Source organism: Polypterus senegalus, chromosome 11 (assembly GCF_016835505.1).
Source record: "Polypterus senegalus isolate Bchr_013 chromosome 11, ASM1683550v1, whole genome shotgun sequence".
Lineage (NCBI taxonomy): Eukaryota > Metazoa > Chordata > Cladistia > Polypteriformes > Polypteridae > Polypterus > Polypterus senegalus.
Genome location: NC_053164.1, coordinates 106,883,806 through 106,903,829, shown reverse-complemented (window position 1 = coordinate 106,903,829; position 20,024 = coordinate 106,883,806). Strand labels below are relative to the sequence as shown.

The window sequence follows — 20,024 nt, the reverse complement described above, 5'->3', positions numbered from 1 at the left end:
GTGCCATTTTAAATTGCAAAATGTGTGTAAAGCAGGAAATGTGTTTTAGAGACTTGAGGAGAGGTTTTGCTCCCTATGTGTCAGTTTGAATAATTGTGCTATGCATGTCATTTTAGTGTGTTAGCAATTGTGAAAAACTGTAATTTACAGTATAAATGGCATTAAAGACTTCTCTGTATATTGTATGGATAGATATCACTTAATTTACAAAATTTTGTGTACATTCAATCATTGTTAAAATTACTATTGTGTACCTTTTGACTGCAAAACCTATTTTTTCCAGAGGAAAAAATAATAAAATCAAGACACTTATGCATACCCTGTAAAATGCAATACTGTGACTTTATTTGGAATTTTTCCTGAATTAAAGAGAATTCATTAGAGTTGATCGTTGTTATATTTTTATCGAGACTCCCTTTTGTTTTATGTATCTGTTGCTGTGAAGTGTCCTTTGGTTGCTAGAGTCATGTCCATGGATATTGCTGCTGTTATGTCACAGCTGTAACACTTTACTGCATGAGCCGGCGCATTCTGTTTCAATTTAGCAGTTTTCTGGTGTGGTTTGTGGTACTGGTTACAGAAAAGTGAAATTCCATATTGACCACGAGTTAGGATTATGTACAGGTGTTTGGTATTAAGGATTATTGGAATTATCGGTTTTGACTATGGTTATGTTATTTAGTTATGACTTCAATTCTGTCTTTCTTCTAATTCTGAATAAACTCTTCTTGCCTGTTTCAAGCCCTGGCATAGAATAAGGACCACCTTAAGAATGGCTGTAGTGGCATCCTTTTGGACCCAGAATAATGTTAATTGAGCCACAAATATAAAAAAAATGTTGCATTTAAAAATGAAAACAAAACACAGAAAAGAAAGGGAGGACAGAGAGTACAAAGAAAACAACTGCTGCTCTTCTTGGCCTTACTACACAGACTGCTGTCCAGTCTGTCTACTTTGGTGAATTGCTCCTGATGTCCGCACTGTAGTTAAGCGATATTGAATCTCTTGAGCCAGTGCAGGGTTTCCCTTTCTGTTGTGGGGCATCTGGGCAAAATGTCACACCTTCTTTGCAAAAACAATCATGGACTGGAACATAAATCAAATTGAAAACTTAGAGTATTTAAAGTGAAAATTATATTGAATAGTATTTCACAGGTAATTGTAAGAACTATGCACTTGTATGTTTCTGGTCAATTTACATAAAACAATATTTGAAATCCCTACATTATAGCCAAGAGACTGTCAGCTGTGTGAAAGGGACTGAGAGGTAAAGAAAAGACAACAAAAAGTGACATGGTTATCAATGAAGTGCAGGCGATAAACACATTTTATTTGGAAGCATTACTAGTGTGGTGTTGGGTGAAATTATAATACACTATGTTGGAAAACAACAGCTGCTCGATTTTCTAAATTTCCTTTCCCCGGCCAAAAAAACCAGAGCACTGAGGATACGAGATAAATTTTAAAATGGTTCACAATGCACAATAATTGGAAAGAAGGAGCCAGTTAATTATTTTCATTTATCAAAGCTAAAGAGGTATTTAAACATTTACACAATTAAGATTGAAAGTGAGTTGCAAAGTTCCCAGATGAGCTGTCCGTAAATAACTGGAGTTACACAAGCTTGACCACAAAGATAGAATTCAGACTTGGTAAACTCTGTGGAAAATGAAATTCTGTATTATAAATATAAAGTGTTACATTTAGGAAACAAAAATGTTAGAATAGATTACACAATGGCAGAAATAAATCCTAAAATTATACCATATAAGAAGGACCTAGAGGTCACTGTACACTATTCACTTACTACATCCAGGCATTGTACAGAAACAATTAAGAAGGATGTTAGGTTATATAATATGATTTTATGAAGATTTTCAAGTCAAGAGGGTTATACTTAGGTATATAATGCATTAGTGAGTGCAATAATTGTCTCCATAGAGCAATTAGGCTGATTCCAGTATTGCAAGGTATGATATATAAGGAAAGACTGGAGGATTTGAAATATTTCAGTTTAAGCAAACAGAAATTAAAAGGTGACCGTATGTTTAAAATTAACAAGCAAATTAATGTGGAGTGGACATGTTAATATGAAAAGAGTTCCTTAACAAGAACACAGTAGAAACCTATGGTTGTATTTTTCCAAAATGCTAGAAAAATTTCTTCACACAGAGAACTCCAGGCACATGGAATAAGTTACTAAGAATTAATTTCATTATATTTTTGAGAAATTAGGTGAATGGTATTGATAAGCTTTGTTGGGCTAAATCACCAGGGGCCTCATGTGTAAATGGTGCATGCGAACAAAAATGTTGCATAAGAACGTTTCCATGTTCAAATCGCGATGTATAAAACCTAAACTTGGTGTAAAGCCACGCACATTTCCACGGTAGCTCATATCCTGTCATACGCAAGTTCTCCACTCGGTTTTGCAGACTGGAGGCACCCAGCGTCAAAGTAGTGCAACTGTTCCTGTGTGGTTACCCTTTCTTTATTTAGATCCACACCCCTGACGCGGCTTTGTAAATATACTAAAATATACTAAAATTAAGCGCATATTGTTTATTAGTTTAATGCATCTGATTGTCATTAACCTACTGTATAACAATATAATGGTCCACAGAATGGTCAAACTATTCTAAATACAATAGCTTCTTTAGCGTTGTTACTCTCACTGCACCTTCTTCTTATTTCAGCTGCTCCCGTTAGGGGTTGCCACAGCGGATCATCTTTTTCCATATTACTCTTACTGCACCACTTGGAGTATTTATATCACTGTATCTGAGCGGGGAATCACAGCTGTACAGCAGCTGATCAGAAAGAGAATTATCGGTATACAGCATCGGTATACAGCCATGCTGTCTATTGAACTGGTCTAATACGGCAAACACGTCAGAGCCTTTCTTAGACTGACCTCTTGGTTCAGAAACAGTTTCATCCAAAGAACTATAAATGCTCTCAATCAGTCCATCAAGTGCTCCTTGTAGAATGCCTTGTACTTATAGGTACAATTACCTCACTGTAAACTTGTGATACAGTTATAATATGGCACAACCTGAGCCACTTTATAAAGCGTGTATTTACATATGATGACAATAACATTTGTAAGATGAAATGCAGGAAAATATGTTTATCATATTATACAGATAAAACTTTGATTTAATTTAAATAATCTATATCCTTTTTAATAAAACCCTTGTGTGCGTCCAGTGTCCGTGTGTGTGTCTTCTGGTGAAGTGCGCATGCGCAGGGCCACACAGCACGTGTTCAGTCTCTTCCTGTGCATTCCCTGTGCAGAGAGAGAGACAGATACACACACACACACACACACACACACACACACACACACACACACACGAGTCACACACACGAGGCACACACACAGGCGTGCGCACGTCACACACACACACACACACTCACAGGCGAGAGACAGACAGACACACACACAGACACAGAGGCGCGCGCTTAAGAGAAACACACGCAGGCCCGCGAGAGAGACACACACACACAGCGGCACGTGTGCATTGTTGCAATGTTACTTTTCTTGGTTGTTTATTAAATTACAGATTTTTCAAATGTTCATTTTTTCCCCTGTGCTTAAAACTCATTAAAAAATTAGTTTTTAGCGAGCGGGTCATAAGGCCAATATGCAAATTCTTGCAGTGTTAGTTTTCTCTGTTGTTCAAGGTTTTCTCAGTGTTATTCAATGTTTTTACATTTAGTTTACTATTACGCTATGCTTTCTATGGTATAGTTAACTATATTTGTGCTTAAAAACTTAAAAAAATATATATTTACATACAGTTCATACGGTCTGGAACGGATTAATTGTATTTACATACAATCCTATGGGGGAAATTACTTCGGTTCATGACCAAATCGGGTTACAACCAGAGTTTTGTAACGAATTATGGTCGCGAACAGAGGTTCCACTGTATTACTGTCAGACAAAATTACAAGCATTTCATGGAAATACAAACCAGTATTACTGAGAGAGAAAATTAAAGGCACACAATACAGTGACACATATTACAGCCAAATACAAGGTCCCTTGCCATTTAATATAGACTGTTCATACAAATGTTTATGCACTACTGTTCTAGCGCCGTTATTTTAACGGGCTTAATGTCTAGTTGTTAATAATTATACATGTGAGGACACGGTGCCGCAGCACTAGCGAGGCGCTGGCGCTCCATTCACAGATTGTTCCTGCCTCACGCTGTATTCTTGCTGGTGCTGGTGCAACACTGGAAGGATAGATGTACTACAAAGATATTTCAATGTTCCTTAAAAGTTTTGAAGAATCGGCACTCTTAAGCTTACAGATGGCTTAATGTCTATTACAGAGCTAATTGTGTGGCGATTAGGTATTTGGAGAAAGAAAAGTAAGGACAGGAATTGTGGGTTAGTATGTTTGAAAAAGACAGTACTGGTACAATAATTTATTTCATCGAAGGTCGCGCATGGCGCAGCAAGCATCTTGCGTGAGACATGAACAATCACTGCGCCACCATGTTCCCATGTTTAATTACATGTTTTTAACTCCTATCATCATGAAAATGATATCACGTATATATCTCAGTATTTTAATTATTCAGAGAGTTGTAATATTACGAATGTAATGGATTCTGTGTCCTGTCGGAGGAAGAGAAAGCCCAGAAGCACGTAGTGATTCACATACATAGAGCACATAGAAGATAAAATACAAAACAAAGCATTTAACGTGCTACTTTAGTTACGATGGGATTTGAGAAACTAGTAAATGAAATGATTTTAAGGTGAAGTTTATGATGTTCTACTATAATGACAAAATAAACTATGTGATTAAAGTGGAAATTTAGAGGTTAAAGTTGAAATATCATGCTTTTTTCCCACTATATGCCTTTTTTTTCCTCTGTACCCTAATAAGCTTTCATATGACACTCAGACGGTGGGCTATGACTTTCCTTTTCACAGCAACTTTGATATGTGACAACTTTTTTATTTTGCGCATTGTGCAACTTTGTGAACTTGAGCTTTCAAGTTTCTCCGATACGCTATGTCAATCGATCAACTTCTTTCTGTTGTTTATACCACTGTTTAAACCAACAAATAGTACATTTTTCCTTGCCTCCACTGAAATTCTTCTATTTCCCCTCATGCTTTTGTCATTGTCTTTTCACAGAAGGCTGAGCTTAAGGGCTATTTATATTGATCGGCATATTCAAATAGGTGTAATTCTGGGAGGAGTCTGGGAGGGGAAAGCAGGCGCGTGCACATGTGTTACTTTTCACGCTGACCGGGATTTATGTCTTGTTGTTGTAGCTGCTATGTTCTTATAGTGTCTCCCTGATGGTAGCAGTATGAACATTTCATGTTGTGGGTGGGTTGTGTCCTTAATAATGTTATGGGATCTACTGAGAACTCTGGTGTTATAGATGTCCTCTCGTTCAGGGAGTGCTGTTCTAATGATATTTTGCCCAGATTTTACCATCCATGGTACAGCCTTCCAGACCCGTGCTTTACTTTTCCTAAATCAGACTGTGATGGAGTAGGTGAGGAGATTTTCAATTGTGCTTCTCTAGAAGTTACTGAGGATAGTGCTTGGCATACCAAACTCCCTCAGGCTTCTCAGAAAATACAAACTCTGCCGGGCTTTTCCCACCAGGTCTGTGATATAGGTCCAAGTGAGATTCTCATACATATTAATTCAAATAAATTTAAATGTGGTCACTCTCTCCATCTCAGTCACTCCAATGTAGAGTGCTATTCGCTGTCCTGTCTTCTTCTGTGGGTCAACAATCATATCCTTCATTTTGCTGGTGTTAAAAGAGAGATTACTGTCCTGACACCACTTCACAAGGCCAGACACCTCCCTCCTGTACACTGACTCGTCACCCCCAGAAATCAGTCCATTGACGGTGGTACCATCTGCAACTTTAATGATACTGGTGTCAAGCTAGGAAGTAACACAGTCATGAGTGAAGAACGTGTACAGCATGGGACTCAAAACACATCCTAGTGAGATTAATGTATTTATGGTTATTGTCTTGGAAATGTTGTTCTCCAGCCTGACTGACTGGGGTCTGCCTGTTAAAAAGTCCAGGACCCAGTTGTAGAGAGTATGTGGCACACATAGAGTTAAGATCTTGGTGAGCTTAGCTGGTATCATAGTATTAAAAGCTAAGCTATAATTAATAAACAGCAATCAGGCATAGCAGTCCTTGTTCTCCAGGTGTGTAAGAACTGTATGCAATGTTGTGCCTATACTATGTGAACTTGTTTGGTCTATTCAAACTGTAGAGGGTCCATTGTGTCGGGTATGAATGTCTGAATGTGACTGGTAATGTCTGAATGTGACTGGTAATGATTCTCTCTTAATTATATATCTACAGGTTAACAATAGCAGCTATCTTAAAAACATCCCACTGAGTACACTGAAAGCAGTCCTGAAGCTTCTGTTCAGATCCTTCTGTCTAGATTTTAACAATTTTCCTTACAGTGGGAACTTGTTTGAGGAGCTGTCTATATGCCGGATAGAGTAATACAGAGGTGTGATTGGACTGTCCAATTTGAGGGTGAGGTTCAGTCTTATATGCCACCTTCACATTACTATACACGTGATCCAGTGTGTTTTCTCAACCTGTAGGAAAAATAACGTGTTGTTCATATACTGGCATCACAGTCCAGAAGTTATAGTATCGGGGTGTTTGTTTTCTTGTGCAGTTTAAACCTCATGCAATGTCTCCAGTGCTGCCATGGGGTTTACATATGAAGGAATGTAAACAGACAAAATGAATACAGCTGTAAACTCCCTCGGAAAATACAAGGATCTGCATTTCAGCATTAGGTACTCAGCATCACTCGAACAGTGTTTACTGACAGTACAAATTTCCCCACCTTTGAGTTTTTTAAGATGCCGCTGTGCGATTCCTGCAATGAAAGGACTGAATGTATAGCCATACAGCTGATTCCAATATATTTTCTTATAACCAGAATTTAGTGAAATTCAGTGTGTAGCAGTCTCTCACTTCTCACTGGGACATAATCCTGGCTCTGAGTTCATCCATCTTATTTTCAAGAGATCGAATGTTAACAAGCAGAAGACTGGGGAGAGGTGGTCTGCTAGCCCTAGCCTTTAGCTTATCATGTAACCCACCACTCTTGCCTTGCTGCTGCTTGGGTGACTACTTTCTCCAGTTGCATTCTTCACTTGCCTATGCTGCCAGCAGGCCCTACACACAAAAGTTCTGGTGGAGGAAATAGTCCAGATCCGGCAAGTTAAGAATAATATCATCAGGTTGATGTTTACCAATCTCTAACAATGTTTCTTTGTCATATGTGATCAGTGCAGATGAGTTACACATGTCTAGAAACTTAAAAACAATAAGGAAAATCAAAAAAGAGGGTTATAGGAGGAGTACACAGAGACATCAGCCACGATAGGTGCCATACATAAGTAAGATACATCTTTTTCTATGTGCCATGTGCTTTGTGGGTGGTCCCACAAGTCAAGCTGCCCATCATTGTTAAGGCTGAGGAAAACCTGTAGTCCTTGGCAGTTTATTGAATTTACTGGCTTTGGTAAGTTTCTGTGTGATTTTGTTTTGTGCTTGTGTGAATTATTGGATTTTTCACCTCTGTGTTCTGTTTTTAATTATTCTTTGGATGTGTATTGGTACATTGTTTGTCTTGGCAACTGCTTTGGCCTTTTGTGTTCATCAGAGCTTTAGCCACAGAGCATTTTAGTAAAAACAATGACTCAAAATGCCCACAGGCCATTAAATCCCTACTGTTCAATAAAAAGGAACATGTGGAATCTTTATAAATATGTAGATTCTACATTTTCATTGAGTAGCTGGGATTTGATGGCCAGTGGGCATTTTGAGTCATTGTTGGAACTTATTGTCCTTAGGAACCCCAAGTTCACATTTAGTATTTTAAACTGTTTTATGATACTAAGAATATCATCAAAGCATACCAAAGAATACTGTTCTAATAAATCACAAAATATATAATTTACAAAGGAATGAAACACTGAAAGTGAATTGGCTAAACCACAGGGCATGACACGGTATTCATAGTGGCCATTTGCAATATTAAATCCAGAATACAATAACACAGTCCATCTTGAGAGGCGCTGCTATTTCTCTAAGATTATAAATAAGAATGCTAGTAATTCCAGAGTCTTATTCTCGACAATTGATCATCTACTAAACCCAGGTAACTCAAAGGAATGCCTCCTAAGTACTTCCAGTAAAACCCGTAAGGCTATTGCTGTATTTTTCAATCAAAAAATTAATGATATTAGAAATAACATAGTATATCTCCCCAACACTACAGATCCTCCTAAACCCCAGTACTCCATTATAAACAAATTAAACTCTTTCTCTAGGATAGATTTACCTGATTTACATAAAATAATTTCTCAACTGTAAACCTCCACCTGCGTCCTTCACCCAATATCAACAAATTTTTTCAAATAAGTATCGGGCGTGCTAATTGATAATATTCTTGATATAGTAAATTCGTCATTAGATACGGGAGTCCCAGACGTTCTTTTGACTGCTGTAGTTAAACCCCTACTTAAGAAAAATAATCTTGACCCCTCTGCTTTTGGAAAGTTTAGACTCTTCTCTAACCTGCCTTTCTTAAGTAAAATTCTAGAGAAGGCAGTCATTATGCAGTTAAATGACCACCTCAATATACATGCTATTCTTGATAAATTTCAGTCAGGTTTTAACAGGTGCACAGAAACTGCACTTGTTAAAGTAGTAAATGACTTGCGGGTAAATGCAGACAGAGGCCATTTATCTGTTCTCATCCTCTTAGATCTGAGTGCTGCATTTGACACCATTGATCATAATATTCTTAGAAATCGCCTTAGTCAATGGGTGGACCTCTCTGGCAGTGTCTTAAATTGGTTTGAATCCTACCTGGCAGGGAGAAAATTCTTTGTTAGTTGTGGGAATTACAACTCAAAGACCCATATATCCTATATGGTGTTCCACCAGGCTCTATCCTGGGTCCGCTGCTCTTCTCAATCTACATGCTTCCGTTAGATCAGATTATCTCGGGGCATAACGTGAGTTACCACAGCTATGCTGATGACACAGCTGTATTTATCAATAGCACCTGATAACCCCGATTCTCTTGATTCACTAACACAATGTCTTACTTGTATTTCTGAATGGATGAATAGTAATTTTCTCAAGCTAAGTAAAGAGAAAACTGAAATCTTAGTGATTGGCAATAACGAATACAATGAGGCTATTAGAAATAAAACTTGGATACATTAGGATTAAAAGTCAAGACGGAGGTAAAAAGCTTAGGGGTAATTGTTGACGGTAATCTGAATTTTAAATCGCATATCAATCAGATCACTAGGACAGCATTTTTTCTCTTAAGAAACATAGCCAAAGTTAGACCTCTTATATCACTGAAAGATGCTGAGAAATTAGTTCACGCGTTTGTTTTCAGTTGACTAGATTACTGTAATGCAATCCCCTCAGGAATACCCAAAAAAGGCATAAATCGTTTGCAACTAGTTCAGAATGCAGCTGATAGAATCCTAACTAGGAAAAGAAAATCCAAGCGCATTTCTCCAGTTTTGATGTCACTACACTGGTTACCTGTGTCTTTCAGAATTGACTTTAAAATTCTGCTGATGGATTATAAAGCCTTAAATAATCTTGCCCCATCTTATATATTGGAATGTCTGACACCCTATATTCCAAATCGTAACCTTAGATCCTCAAATGAGTATCTTCTTAGAATTCCAAGAGCAAAACTTCTGCTGTTATGCACCTAAAATCTGGAATAGCCTGCCAATAGGAATTCACCAGGCCAATACAGCGGAGCACTTCAAAAAACTTCTGAAAACACATTATTTTAACATGGCCTTCTCATAACCTCACTGTAATTTAATCCTGATACTCTGTATATCCAGTTCATTATCATAACTATTCATGGTGGCTCTAAAATTTGTACTAACCCCTACTCTCTCTTCTGTTTCTTTTTACGGTGTCTTTTTGGTGGTGGCGCAAAGCACCGTGATGTTCCGACAGTGATGGATTAAAATCCAGAAGTCTGCATGACCATCACCATCAAGAGCATCCATGAGAACCCTAAATACAAAGAGGACTGCTTCATTTATGTTAGGTAGAATGCCCAGAGGGGACTGGGCGGTCTCGTGGCCTGGAACCCCTGCAGATTTTATTTTTTTTCTCCAGCCATCTGGAGTTTTTTTAGTTTTTTCTGTCCTCTCTGGCCATCGGACCTTACTCTTTTTCTATGTTAACTAATTTTGTCTTATTTTAATTTCTTATTTTGTCTTTTATTTTTCTCCATTATGTAAAGCACTTGGAGCTACTTTTTTGTATGAAAATGTGCTATATAAATAAATGTTGTTGTTATTACGATGGAAAAACTACACTGACAACTCAAAACAAGATATTCCCTTTATGTTACGGTGTAGGCAATTCCCCATTTGTTTAGCATATTGTATGGCTATCGCCAAGTCACAACGACAAATGTTTAATAACATCGGAGTTTATTTGCTAGGCTCTGTTTTTACCCATGGCCAGTTGTACACTACATTTTCCAGAGTTACATCGAAACCCTGGTTAAACGTATAGGTACTTGCAGGTTACACACAGGAGAATATTTTCGCTGACAATAACGTTTATGCAACAAATTCCGTTTTCAGACAATTATTATAGATGTCAGTATGCTACATTACCTGATGGAAACACTTCACACATACTGACTTACATGTGCCCTGCATTTCCCCTCTTATCCAATATGTTCTGTTAACCTGTTCATGTTACACTTTGTATTGTAAATATTCATGCTGTTCTGACTATAATAACATCCCATACTAATCTGGTGACTATTCTAATATTCAGTCCTTTCACAAGTCATTACTTATTAAATGATCTAATTTGTTCTATTTAATTTGCTGAAATGTAATTGTTCTTTTTGATGTTCATGACTGTAATTCCTTTTCGTGAATGGCATCATGTTGTCAATGCTAATGCTGTTTAGCAATTCCATTTTTAAACTACCGGAGCCCAAAGTTAGTATGGTATGTGCAACCTTACTTTTGATTTTTGAAATAGGATTTCCAAAAGAGAATGTTTCCAGTGCAGCTCAAGTCTATTTTTTTCCTTCAACGGTGAGAGATATGACTTTTTAGAGAAGTGTGATAAGCAAAAAATATCATGGATGGCACAACGTTTAAAAAAATATTTATATTACTTTTGTAATCTCTGGTTTGCATCCAAACCTCTCATTTTCTACCAGTCTTAGCTTCTTTCTCATGTTCACAGGTTTTACCATACATATACTGCAGTGATAGCAGAGCTCAAAACAGCAGATATGATCTTTTATTTACTGTTTCTCATTCTTGTCATCATCAGTTGACAAATATGCAGACATACTGCACTGAAATGATGTGAAGTGTTGTAGCAAACAATATCTATCCTATTAGGTTGCATCTGTCTGAAAAAATTGTTTTTACACTTTTGTGTATGTGACACACATGACACACATACTGTAGGACAAAGTGGGGATTTTCCATTCTGCTATGCTTTAGTAGGCCTAGCTGCTTCTTTATCCATTTTCAAAAATCAATACATTTGTTTGTGATTCAGGCTTTTATGTGTGCTGCGCTTGATAGAAGTGTTTCTGGATAGTAGCAACCAGTGTTTGTCAAGGTGATAGTTACTGTATCTGTGAATGAAATGTAACAGGTGATCCCTGTGTCCCATTTGTTTGTGTGCTATGGATTTCTGAACTGTTTATGCATTCGTCAATATATTTTATTGTTCCGACAATGACGTCACCACGGCATCATCTTGTTGTTTGTTTATGTAGTGGATACCTCTATTATTACTAGTAACGTGACTGAAATTCTCTGTTACACGTAACATCACCTTAAATTTCCTAAAATGGTGGCACAGAAAGGACTTCATCCATGTATTGCACACTGCCATAAATAGAAACAAAAAACTTTGTAGTTTAGTAAAGGGAAAACAAGATGGTGAAAGACAATTTTTTTTCTTTTATTAACCTTCAGATTTCATCTTTGTGTATTCACCTTAGATGTTTTCTACTTTTGGCTTTCTCTGGTATTCTGTCCCTTATTGTCCCTGACCTCATCTCTGTTCTGTCCTCCAATTTTGCACCTCCCTTAGCCTTACAGGAAGATAAAAAGATGCTTCCTAGAAAACTTAGTGCTAGGATCTTTTCCATGTTTTTATTGCTGGTTTGTCAGCTTATGTTCTCTTGTGTGCCAGTAAATCTACATCTAGCCTCCTTAATTTGATTATTGCCTGTTCTTGGTGACTCATCTTCTAATTGCATTGCCTCCAACAGTCTCAATGAGATCATTACAGTACCTCTCTGTGCTACCCTAAACCAGAGTCTAGAAACAAGTGTTACCAACTCATCTCCTGAAAACACAAAGGGACCATGCAAACTTTAAATGGTAGGCAAACCAGCCAAGTAGTGAAGTTCAGAACAAGAAGTATTGAAAAATATATATGATTCATCAAAATTTGAAATGCACACATCAGATAAAGAACATTTGCAGACAGTATTATAATTAATGTTAAGTCATATCAAAAAGCACTGATGTGAAATTTTTACAATTAAAAAAACAAAACAATTACAAATGTTAGCACTCAGAAATCATAATATTATTATACAGTATTATTAGACAACACATGCAGAAATTATGTACTTTATCAATATAAAGACACAGAATCAACATAAAAACAATTACATTTTTACTTAAAGTTTGTCAACTTTAACAGCTCCCCACTCTGCCTGGACACTCTTAAAAATAATGGTACCAGAGTTATTCTTTAGAGCAGTGCCTTAGGGGAACATTTTTGGTTACCAAAAAACCAATTCACATTAACGTTTCATAAAGAGCCTTTATTATTTAGATCCATGATAAGCTCCCTACAGTTAATAATCGTGACTTGATGGTAACAGATCTGTGAAATCCCAATTGGTTAAAAGGACTCTTGCTGCATACATCCAGGATAAGTAACTCTGGCTAAGTCCTGGGGCTTCATGCATAATGCTGTATGTAGAATTCACACTAAAACATGGCGTAAGGACAAAAGCGGAAATGTGCATACGCAGAAAAAAATCCAGATGCATAAATCTGTGCATTCGACAACTTCCATGTTCTTCCGCCCATAAATCTCGGTTCATCGTGAAAAGTAACGCATGTGCATGCACCTGCTGTCCCGCCACGTCTCTTCCCAGAATCAAATCACGCTTCTTTGAATGTGCAAATCAATATAAATAGCCCTTAAGCTCAGCGTTCTATGAAAAGACAATGGCAAAAGCATGGGGGAAAATAGAAGAATTTCATTGAATACCAAGTGGAGGCAAGGAAAAACATACTACAGTAGAGTCTCACTTATCCAACCTTCGCTTATCCAACATTCTTCATTATCCAACGTCCCACCGCCAAAAAAAAATACATCAATCGGCAACAAGAACTGTATGTTGTGAGCGTAAGCTTTGTCTATTTTTTGTTGCTAAGTTCATTTTTTGTTATATTTTTCAGTTATTTTGTTGTAAAACATGATTACAGTGGATTATGTGGCCAGCCCTATCTGGCGCGTGTGCATGTGTCTCCCTTGCACGCTTGTGTGTGTGTGCGTGTGTCTCCTTTGCACACTTGTGTGTGTGTGCGCATCTCTCGCACGCGTGTGTGTGTGTGTGTGTGTCTCGCGCGCGTATTATATCGTTATCATATGTAAATACACGCTTTATAAAATGGCTCAGGTTCTGCAATATTATAACTGTATTGCAAGTTTACAGTGAGGTAATTTTACTAATAAGTACAAACAGTTCTACAAGGAGCACTTGAGGGACTGATTGAGTGTGTTTATAGTTCTTGGGATGAAACTATTTCTGAATCGCGATGTCTCTACAGTAAAGGCTCTGAAGTGTTTGCTGTTTGAGAGCAGTTCAATAGACAGCATGGCTGAGGCAGCGTGTGCTTGATGCTGTATACAGATAATTCTCTTTCCGATCACACTGTGCACTCAGATGTAGTGGGATAAATAGTCTGAGTGGTGCATTGAGAGTAACAACGCTAAAGCATCTATGGTATTTGGAATAGTTTGCCATTTCCATGGACCATTATATTGTTACAGGTTAATTACAATCAGATGCCTTAAACTAATAAATAATATGTGGTTAATTTCAGTGTATATGATAAAGCCACGTCAGGGATGTGGATCTAAAAAAGAAAGGGAAACCACACTGAAACAAAAGCACTGCTTTGGCGTTGGGTGCAGCCAGTTTGCAAAACCAAGCGGTGAACTTGTGTACGCCAAGCATTTAGCTAGCTTGAAAATGTGCGTGGCTTAACGCCAAGTTTAGGTTTTATATATTGCGATCTGAGCATGAAAACGGGAGTATGCAACATTTTTGTGCATACACACTGTTTATACATGAGACCTCAAGTTTTCTTAAACAGTTATGTCCTGCTAGGTATTCGATCATTAATAATTTTAGTTTTTTTCCTTCTTTCTACAATTAGGAACTTCTTTAAAGCACAAGAAACCGAACTTGTATGCCAAGAACCTGTTCCAGAATGAAATGAGGCTTTGTCAAGCAAAGGTTCAACAATGAAACAACCCAGTAAAAAACCATAAAGTGCTATTAAAAAAAAATATTTTTTAGAGTAAACTGGGATTGATGATCTTCTTTTATATTGAATTGCACCAATGAATTTATAGTAAAGAAGTCAGGAAAATGTAGGCACATAATCCAGAAAATGGTGCCTACTAGAATTTCTCAGAAATATTTAGAATTAGTGATGAGTCAGTGAATGAGTGAGTGAGTGAGTGAGTGAGTGAGTGAGTCAGTGAGGGCTTTGCCTTTTATTAGTATAGATATACAGTACATAGGTATAAATACATCCATTCAGATATATACATTGGTTGAGATATACAGTATATACATTGGTTTGTATAGGTCTGTTCTGCGTGGAGTTTGCATGTACTCCCCATGTCTGCATGGGTTTCCTCCGGGTACTCCGGTTTCCTCCCACAGTCCAAAGACGTGCAGGTTAGGTGCATTGGTGATTCTAAATTGTCCCTTGTGTGTGCTTGGTGTGTGTGTGTGGGTGTGTGCGCCCTGCGGTGGGCTGGCTCCCTGCCCAGAGTTTGTTTCCCACCTTGCGCCCTGTGTTGGCTGGGATTGGCTCCAGCAGACCCTCGTGACCCTGTAGTTAGGATATAGCGGGTTGGATAATGGATGGATGGACAACTGAAATTCTTAGAGTACTTATGGAATTTATAATAATTATAATAATATACTGTCAGGCACATGTGATTAGGAGGCATCCTCAAGGCTCTATGCAGGTAAGCACCACCTGGAGTAGATAGGGACCGCTTTTCTTTTTTCGTTCGCAGTTCATAGTAACCGTGAATAGAAGGCGACTGATAACACTTTTGGGTCAATGTAAATTGGGACCCCCTCTTCTTCCCGGAATCAGGGCTACAAAACCAATGGGGACTGGAAAGAGGCTGTCATTTTTTTGACTAACCACGACTGAGTAAGATCACTCAGAAGCACTACATTCTTTTCTTGTTTTACCACCCTCGAGTGATGTTTATTTTGGCTAGATTTTTCCCTCACTTCCGCTGGATTAAACGGGGGATTTGCAGGTTCCCCAACACTTCTTTGCGACTCAAGTCAGCTATTATCACAGTATACTTTGATACCTTTTAAAACTATTTTATTTTGTTTTTAAGATTCATGCGCCATCCAAGTAGGCAAATAAATGTTACAGAATACAGATAAGATACTTCAATTGTACTGCATGTGCAGCTTTCTAAAAAACAAGCATTCAACAATAATTCTAAATGAGAGGGGCAACTATTGATTTGTCATTTAGAAATGTAAAACAGAATTCCATCTTTTTTATAATACTATGAAATATGCAACATGAATAGGATTGCTGGAATATATGATCATCAGGCTATAAATGTGATGTTTCCTGGAAAATTTTCTATAGGTGTCACCACCTGCTGGGCTCATACCTGCAAAGAGAAGCAGTTGGTCTTATTCTTTACCTTTTGTGTCTAATTTGGTTTCTCAGCTTTCATCCTTATTACTGTGCCTTGTCCATTGTAGTAATGAAAGGACAACCTCCAATAGCTGTCTTACAATATACTATTCTGCCTATTATATTCACCCAATAGTAGCCATTTCCCTGTCATTGAGTTATACTGTATATTAAGGTTTGTGATGCCCATTTCAAACAGCATGTTGTAAATCGAGTCCTGGTTGTTTTAAATGTATTTATTTATCAATGAATTTAATGGTTTTAAATATTGTATTTATCCAGTGGCTTTTATGTATTTAATCGCACATGAGTGCATATGACAGCTAAAGTAATTCCTGTCGGTGCAGTAATTATCAAGCATCAGCTTTGTGGTGTGCAGCAGAGAGCTGCAAGGATATATAGGGTGAAGAGGTAAGTGCTTAGTCAGAAACAACAAGAACAAAAACCATAAAACAAAAATGGAAGAGCGATCACTTGTTAGAAGGATAGGTATTCAATGGTAAAGTGAGAGAACAACATGTGTAGCATCAGCTCTGTAGTGCTACTGAAATGGAGCAGGACTGATGGCTAGTGCAGAGGTTCCAAGGTGCAGGTATGCTTAAGTCTGCTGACATGTAACAAGCAGATGAAAGTGGAGAGAAGCCACAGGAACCTTCATTTAAAGACTGGAGGTTCCATAGTGTAGAGTCATCTGCTGTAGGCCAGGGTGCCATGGTGAGCTCCAGTGACCGTTTGTGAGGCACTGATCAAGGTGGCAGACAGGGATGCGTCATTGTTAGCTGCAGCATTTTAACATATGTGTTAGATGTAAAAATGAGTGGTCACCTGTAATGTGTTCGTCCAGTCAACAAGTGTGCTGAGAAGTGTAAAAGGTGTCCCCCATGAGGAGTTTTCGTAATGTCGTATGGATTATTAGACGGTGGAGGAGTGTCACTATTAAGTCTTAGTGCACTCAACAAGTTTTCAGAATGTAAAATGGGAGGATGGAGGGCTGGGATCTCAAAGATCAGTGCTGGAAGCCTAAATCAATTAGAGTAGGGGGAGGCTTTTCAAAGATCAGGCCTGGACAGAGGGTAAATACCTGGAAGTGCCCCCAAACAACACCACTGGGCAGGCTACGCAAAAAGAGACTCATGATGGCATCCAGATGAGGGCAATACTTCATTGAAGGATTGTTTTGGATTTAAAATTTATTTATGAGGATTATTTATTATTTTTTATTTATGGAGCCCCCAAAGGCAGTTTTTTAAGGGCATGATTTTAAAGAACACTTATTTATTGAGTTAATTTATTCACTGTTGCACTTTTACAGTTTTAATTCTTTGTTGTTCAAAAAACTTCTAGTACACATTTGAACTGAAAAAATTGCCTGTCTGCTCATTCATCCTAGTGAATCTTGGTTCATGACGACTGATGTCTTGGTAGTGGTCAGTGCCCCTTTCTGGAGGGCAATGGGGCATTACAGAGCACCCTGACATAAACTAATTCCTTACCAGGCATTCCCCCTGACACTTTGTACATACAAGTATGTCTGTACAGTCTGATAATTTCCATGTTGAGATGAAACATTTTCTTTAAACCAGGAATTTGCAATATATTTTGTGTGTCTACACCCTGTCTGTCCTTTCCAAGCCTCAGTGTTGGCTCATTTCAGATGTGTTGTAATTCCCAATCCTTCATACATTTTCTCCCTAAATTCTGTTAAGTTGAAAAAAAGTGTTTCTTCTATTGTCTGTATTATTACTCACAAAGAAGAATTATTTTCTGAAAAGATTGCTCTTTCTAGTGAAGACCTGTGCTTTTTTGTAATATTGTTTAATCTATTGCAAAACAAGATACAATACTTTAGTTTTGTGAAGGTCATTACTGTTTTTTTTTTTTCAATAGGTCTGTAGTCAAAACCTTCTGCCATAAACTTAAATATCTATTTCCAGCTTTACAGTATTTCTGTTAACAGGTACATTTTAATGTAATCAATGTATACTTCAAACTATTAGAAGAATTAAAAATTAATAAATATATAAAATAAATATAAATATATATATTTTCCATCATCAAGCTTACCTCCCCCATTTTTGCCACAGAGGTACGGAAACCGCCAAACATTTCCCAATCCAATGGCATAACCAACACAAGAAAGCAGGAAATCGAACTTGCCCTTCCAAGTCCCTCGTTCAGGAAGGGTCTTTTTTGGCTTTTCAGGGTTGTCAAGGTCTATATCCTCAAATGGTATAGCTTGCTTATCATCACTTGGAGAGTTGATCTCCACAGAACTTTGCCCTGTCTTTCCCATGACGTTGTTTTGTGCTTCTAAATCCACACATTCGCCATCCACTGAAGCATAAAGAGCCTTTTTAAGACTAAGTCTAATTAAGATAGTTCAGTCTTTCAATTATAATATCCACCGCTATCAAACCTGTAAATAAAAGGAAAAATGCCTTATGTTAAAAAGAATCAGGACAACTGTATGTTGTGAACAAATGTATTTTATTACACTGTAGCTAAGAATTTTTTCAGCAATTACTTGCTGTCTTGGATAGTTTCCAGTTGTATTATATTCATCCCTTATCAGAAATTCCCAAATTACTTCATGAACTTTTTTAGGTGAGCCATTCCTAATGTAATTGTATCACTGTGTACTGTTTGCGAAAATTTTAAGTTAATTCTATTCATCCTTTCAATTTAAGAATATTATTATATCAAAATGTATATCAATTATTGATTATTTTTTAAAACAATTTACAACTATGTCAGTAAAATATTTGACTGTAATAATGAAAATAAATAAATATGTATTGCAATATTATTATTAAATTTAAATAACATTTATTAACAGAATTGCTTTGAAGTTAATTAAATACTTACAAGCTTGTTCAAAGGAAAAAAAAACTCACTACAGCCTTCTGTTAGAAATTAGAATGAAAGTTCTTAAATAAAGGAAATAAGTGTCCAGAAACAAGAGCGAGAGTGAATGACTTTACATTAAGGCGAGTGATGAGTATTTACTTTCAAGCAGACCAACTCCCTGCCCTGTGGTGCTATCCATAATATTGAGTTATCTGTAATAAGGTTTGAGTTCTTGTCTGAACAAATTATCAGTGAGCATAAGTGAGGAGCAAAACCATCTAAAGAAGATCAATGAAACAAGAAGTGAAACCATTAATATAGTTTTCATGTTACATAAGCTTTCTTTTTTACCTAGCTATCTGAGTGAATAAATTATTGAGACATTTCATAAAACTTGAAAAATGTTGCATCATTTGTCAAGTAAAAATATTTACTGCAATTTATATAAGTGATCTGAATGTAACCACAAGATAATCATTTACGGAAGTATCAAAAGGTATTACTAAATAAACCAAAAGAGAAAATGCTTCTAATAGCAGAAATGGTCATTTGAATGTTCTTATAGCACTATAAAAGTCATCCATGCATACTTAAACCAGTTCAGGGCTATGGAAGCCAAAGCCATCCAGCATGGGCTACAATGGAAGACACCAACCCCACACAGAACATTAGTCCATTGCAAAGCACTCTCACGCAGGTCTAATACATAGTCACAGATTTACCTAACATGTATATGGGCACATACCCAGAGAAAAGCCCACTAATACAAAGCGATAATGTGCAAACGCTACACAGACAGTTACTGGGCTGAGATCTGAATGCAGGACTCCTAAATCTGCACCCACTGTAATATCCAAGTTAATTTCTGCACATGTACAGTGAAAATTCTTTTTCAGAGACTCTCAAAACATTTTTTTTTAAAAAAGGATAACATTTTTGCTGTGCTGTTAAAGTAGAAATTAGGTAGTGCAATTAGATGGCAGTTCTTTTTTAATATTTATGTGTTTTTAGTAACTCAGCATTTTTTTATTTTACTAACAGCTCAGGCACGAAATGTTCAGGCATTCACACAACCCAAGAAGTAGCTTTTTTT

The 20,024-nt window shown here is 37.2% G+C and overlaps 1 protein-coding gene across 1 annotated transcript in view; it reads right to left on the bottom strand.

Moving 5' to 3' along the window:
• The window catches only part of LOC120538592 (sodium- and chloride-dependent GABA transporter 1-like), a 77,002-nt gene extending 58,625 nt beyond the window's left edge, over nucleotides 1–18,377 (bottom strand). Inside the window, exon 1 of the mRNA XM_039767981.1 lies at nucleotides 18,149–18,377. Coding sequence (XP_039623915.1) covers nucleotides 18,149–18,377 — 229 coding nt within the window. The remainder of the gene's footprint in view (nucleotides 1–18,148) is intronic.
• Nucleotides 18,378–20,024: the final 1,647 nt, after the last annotated feature.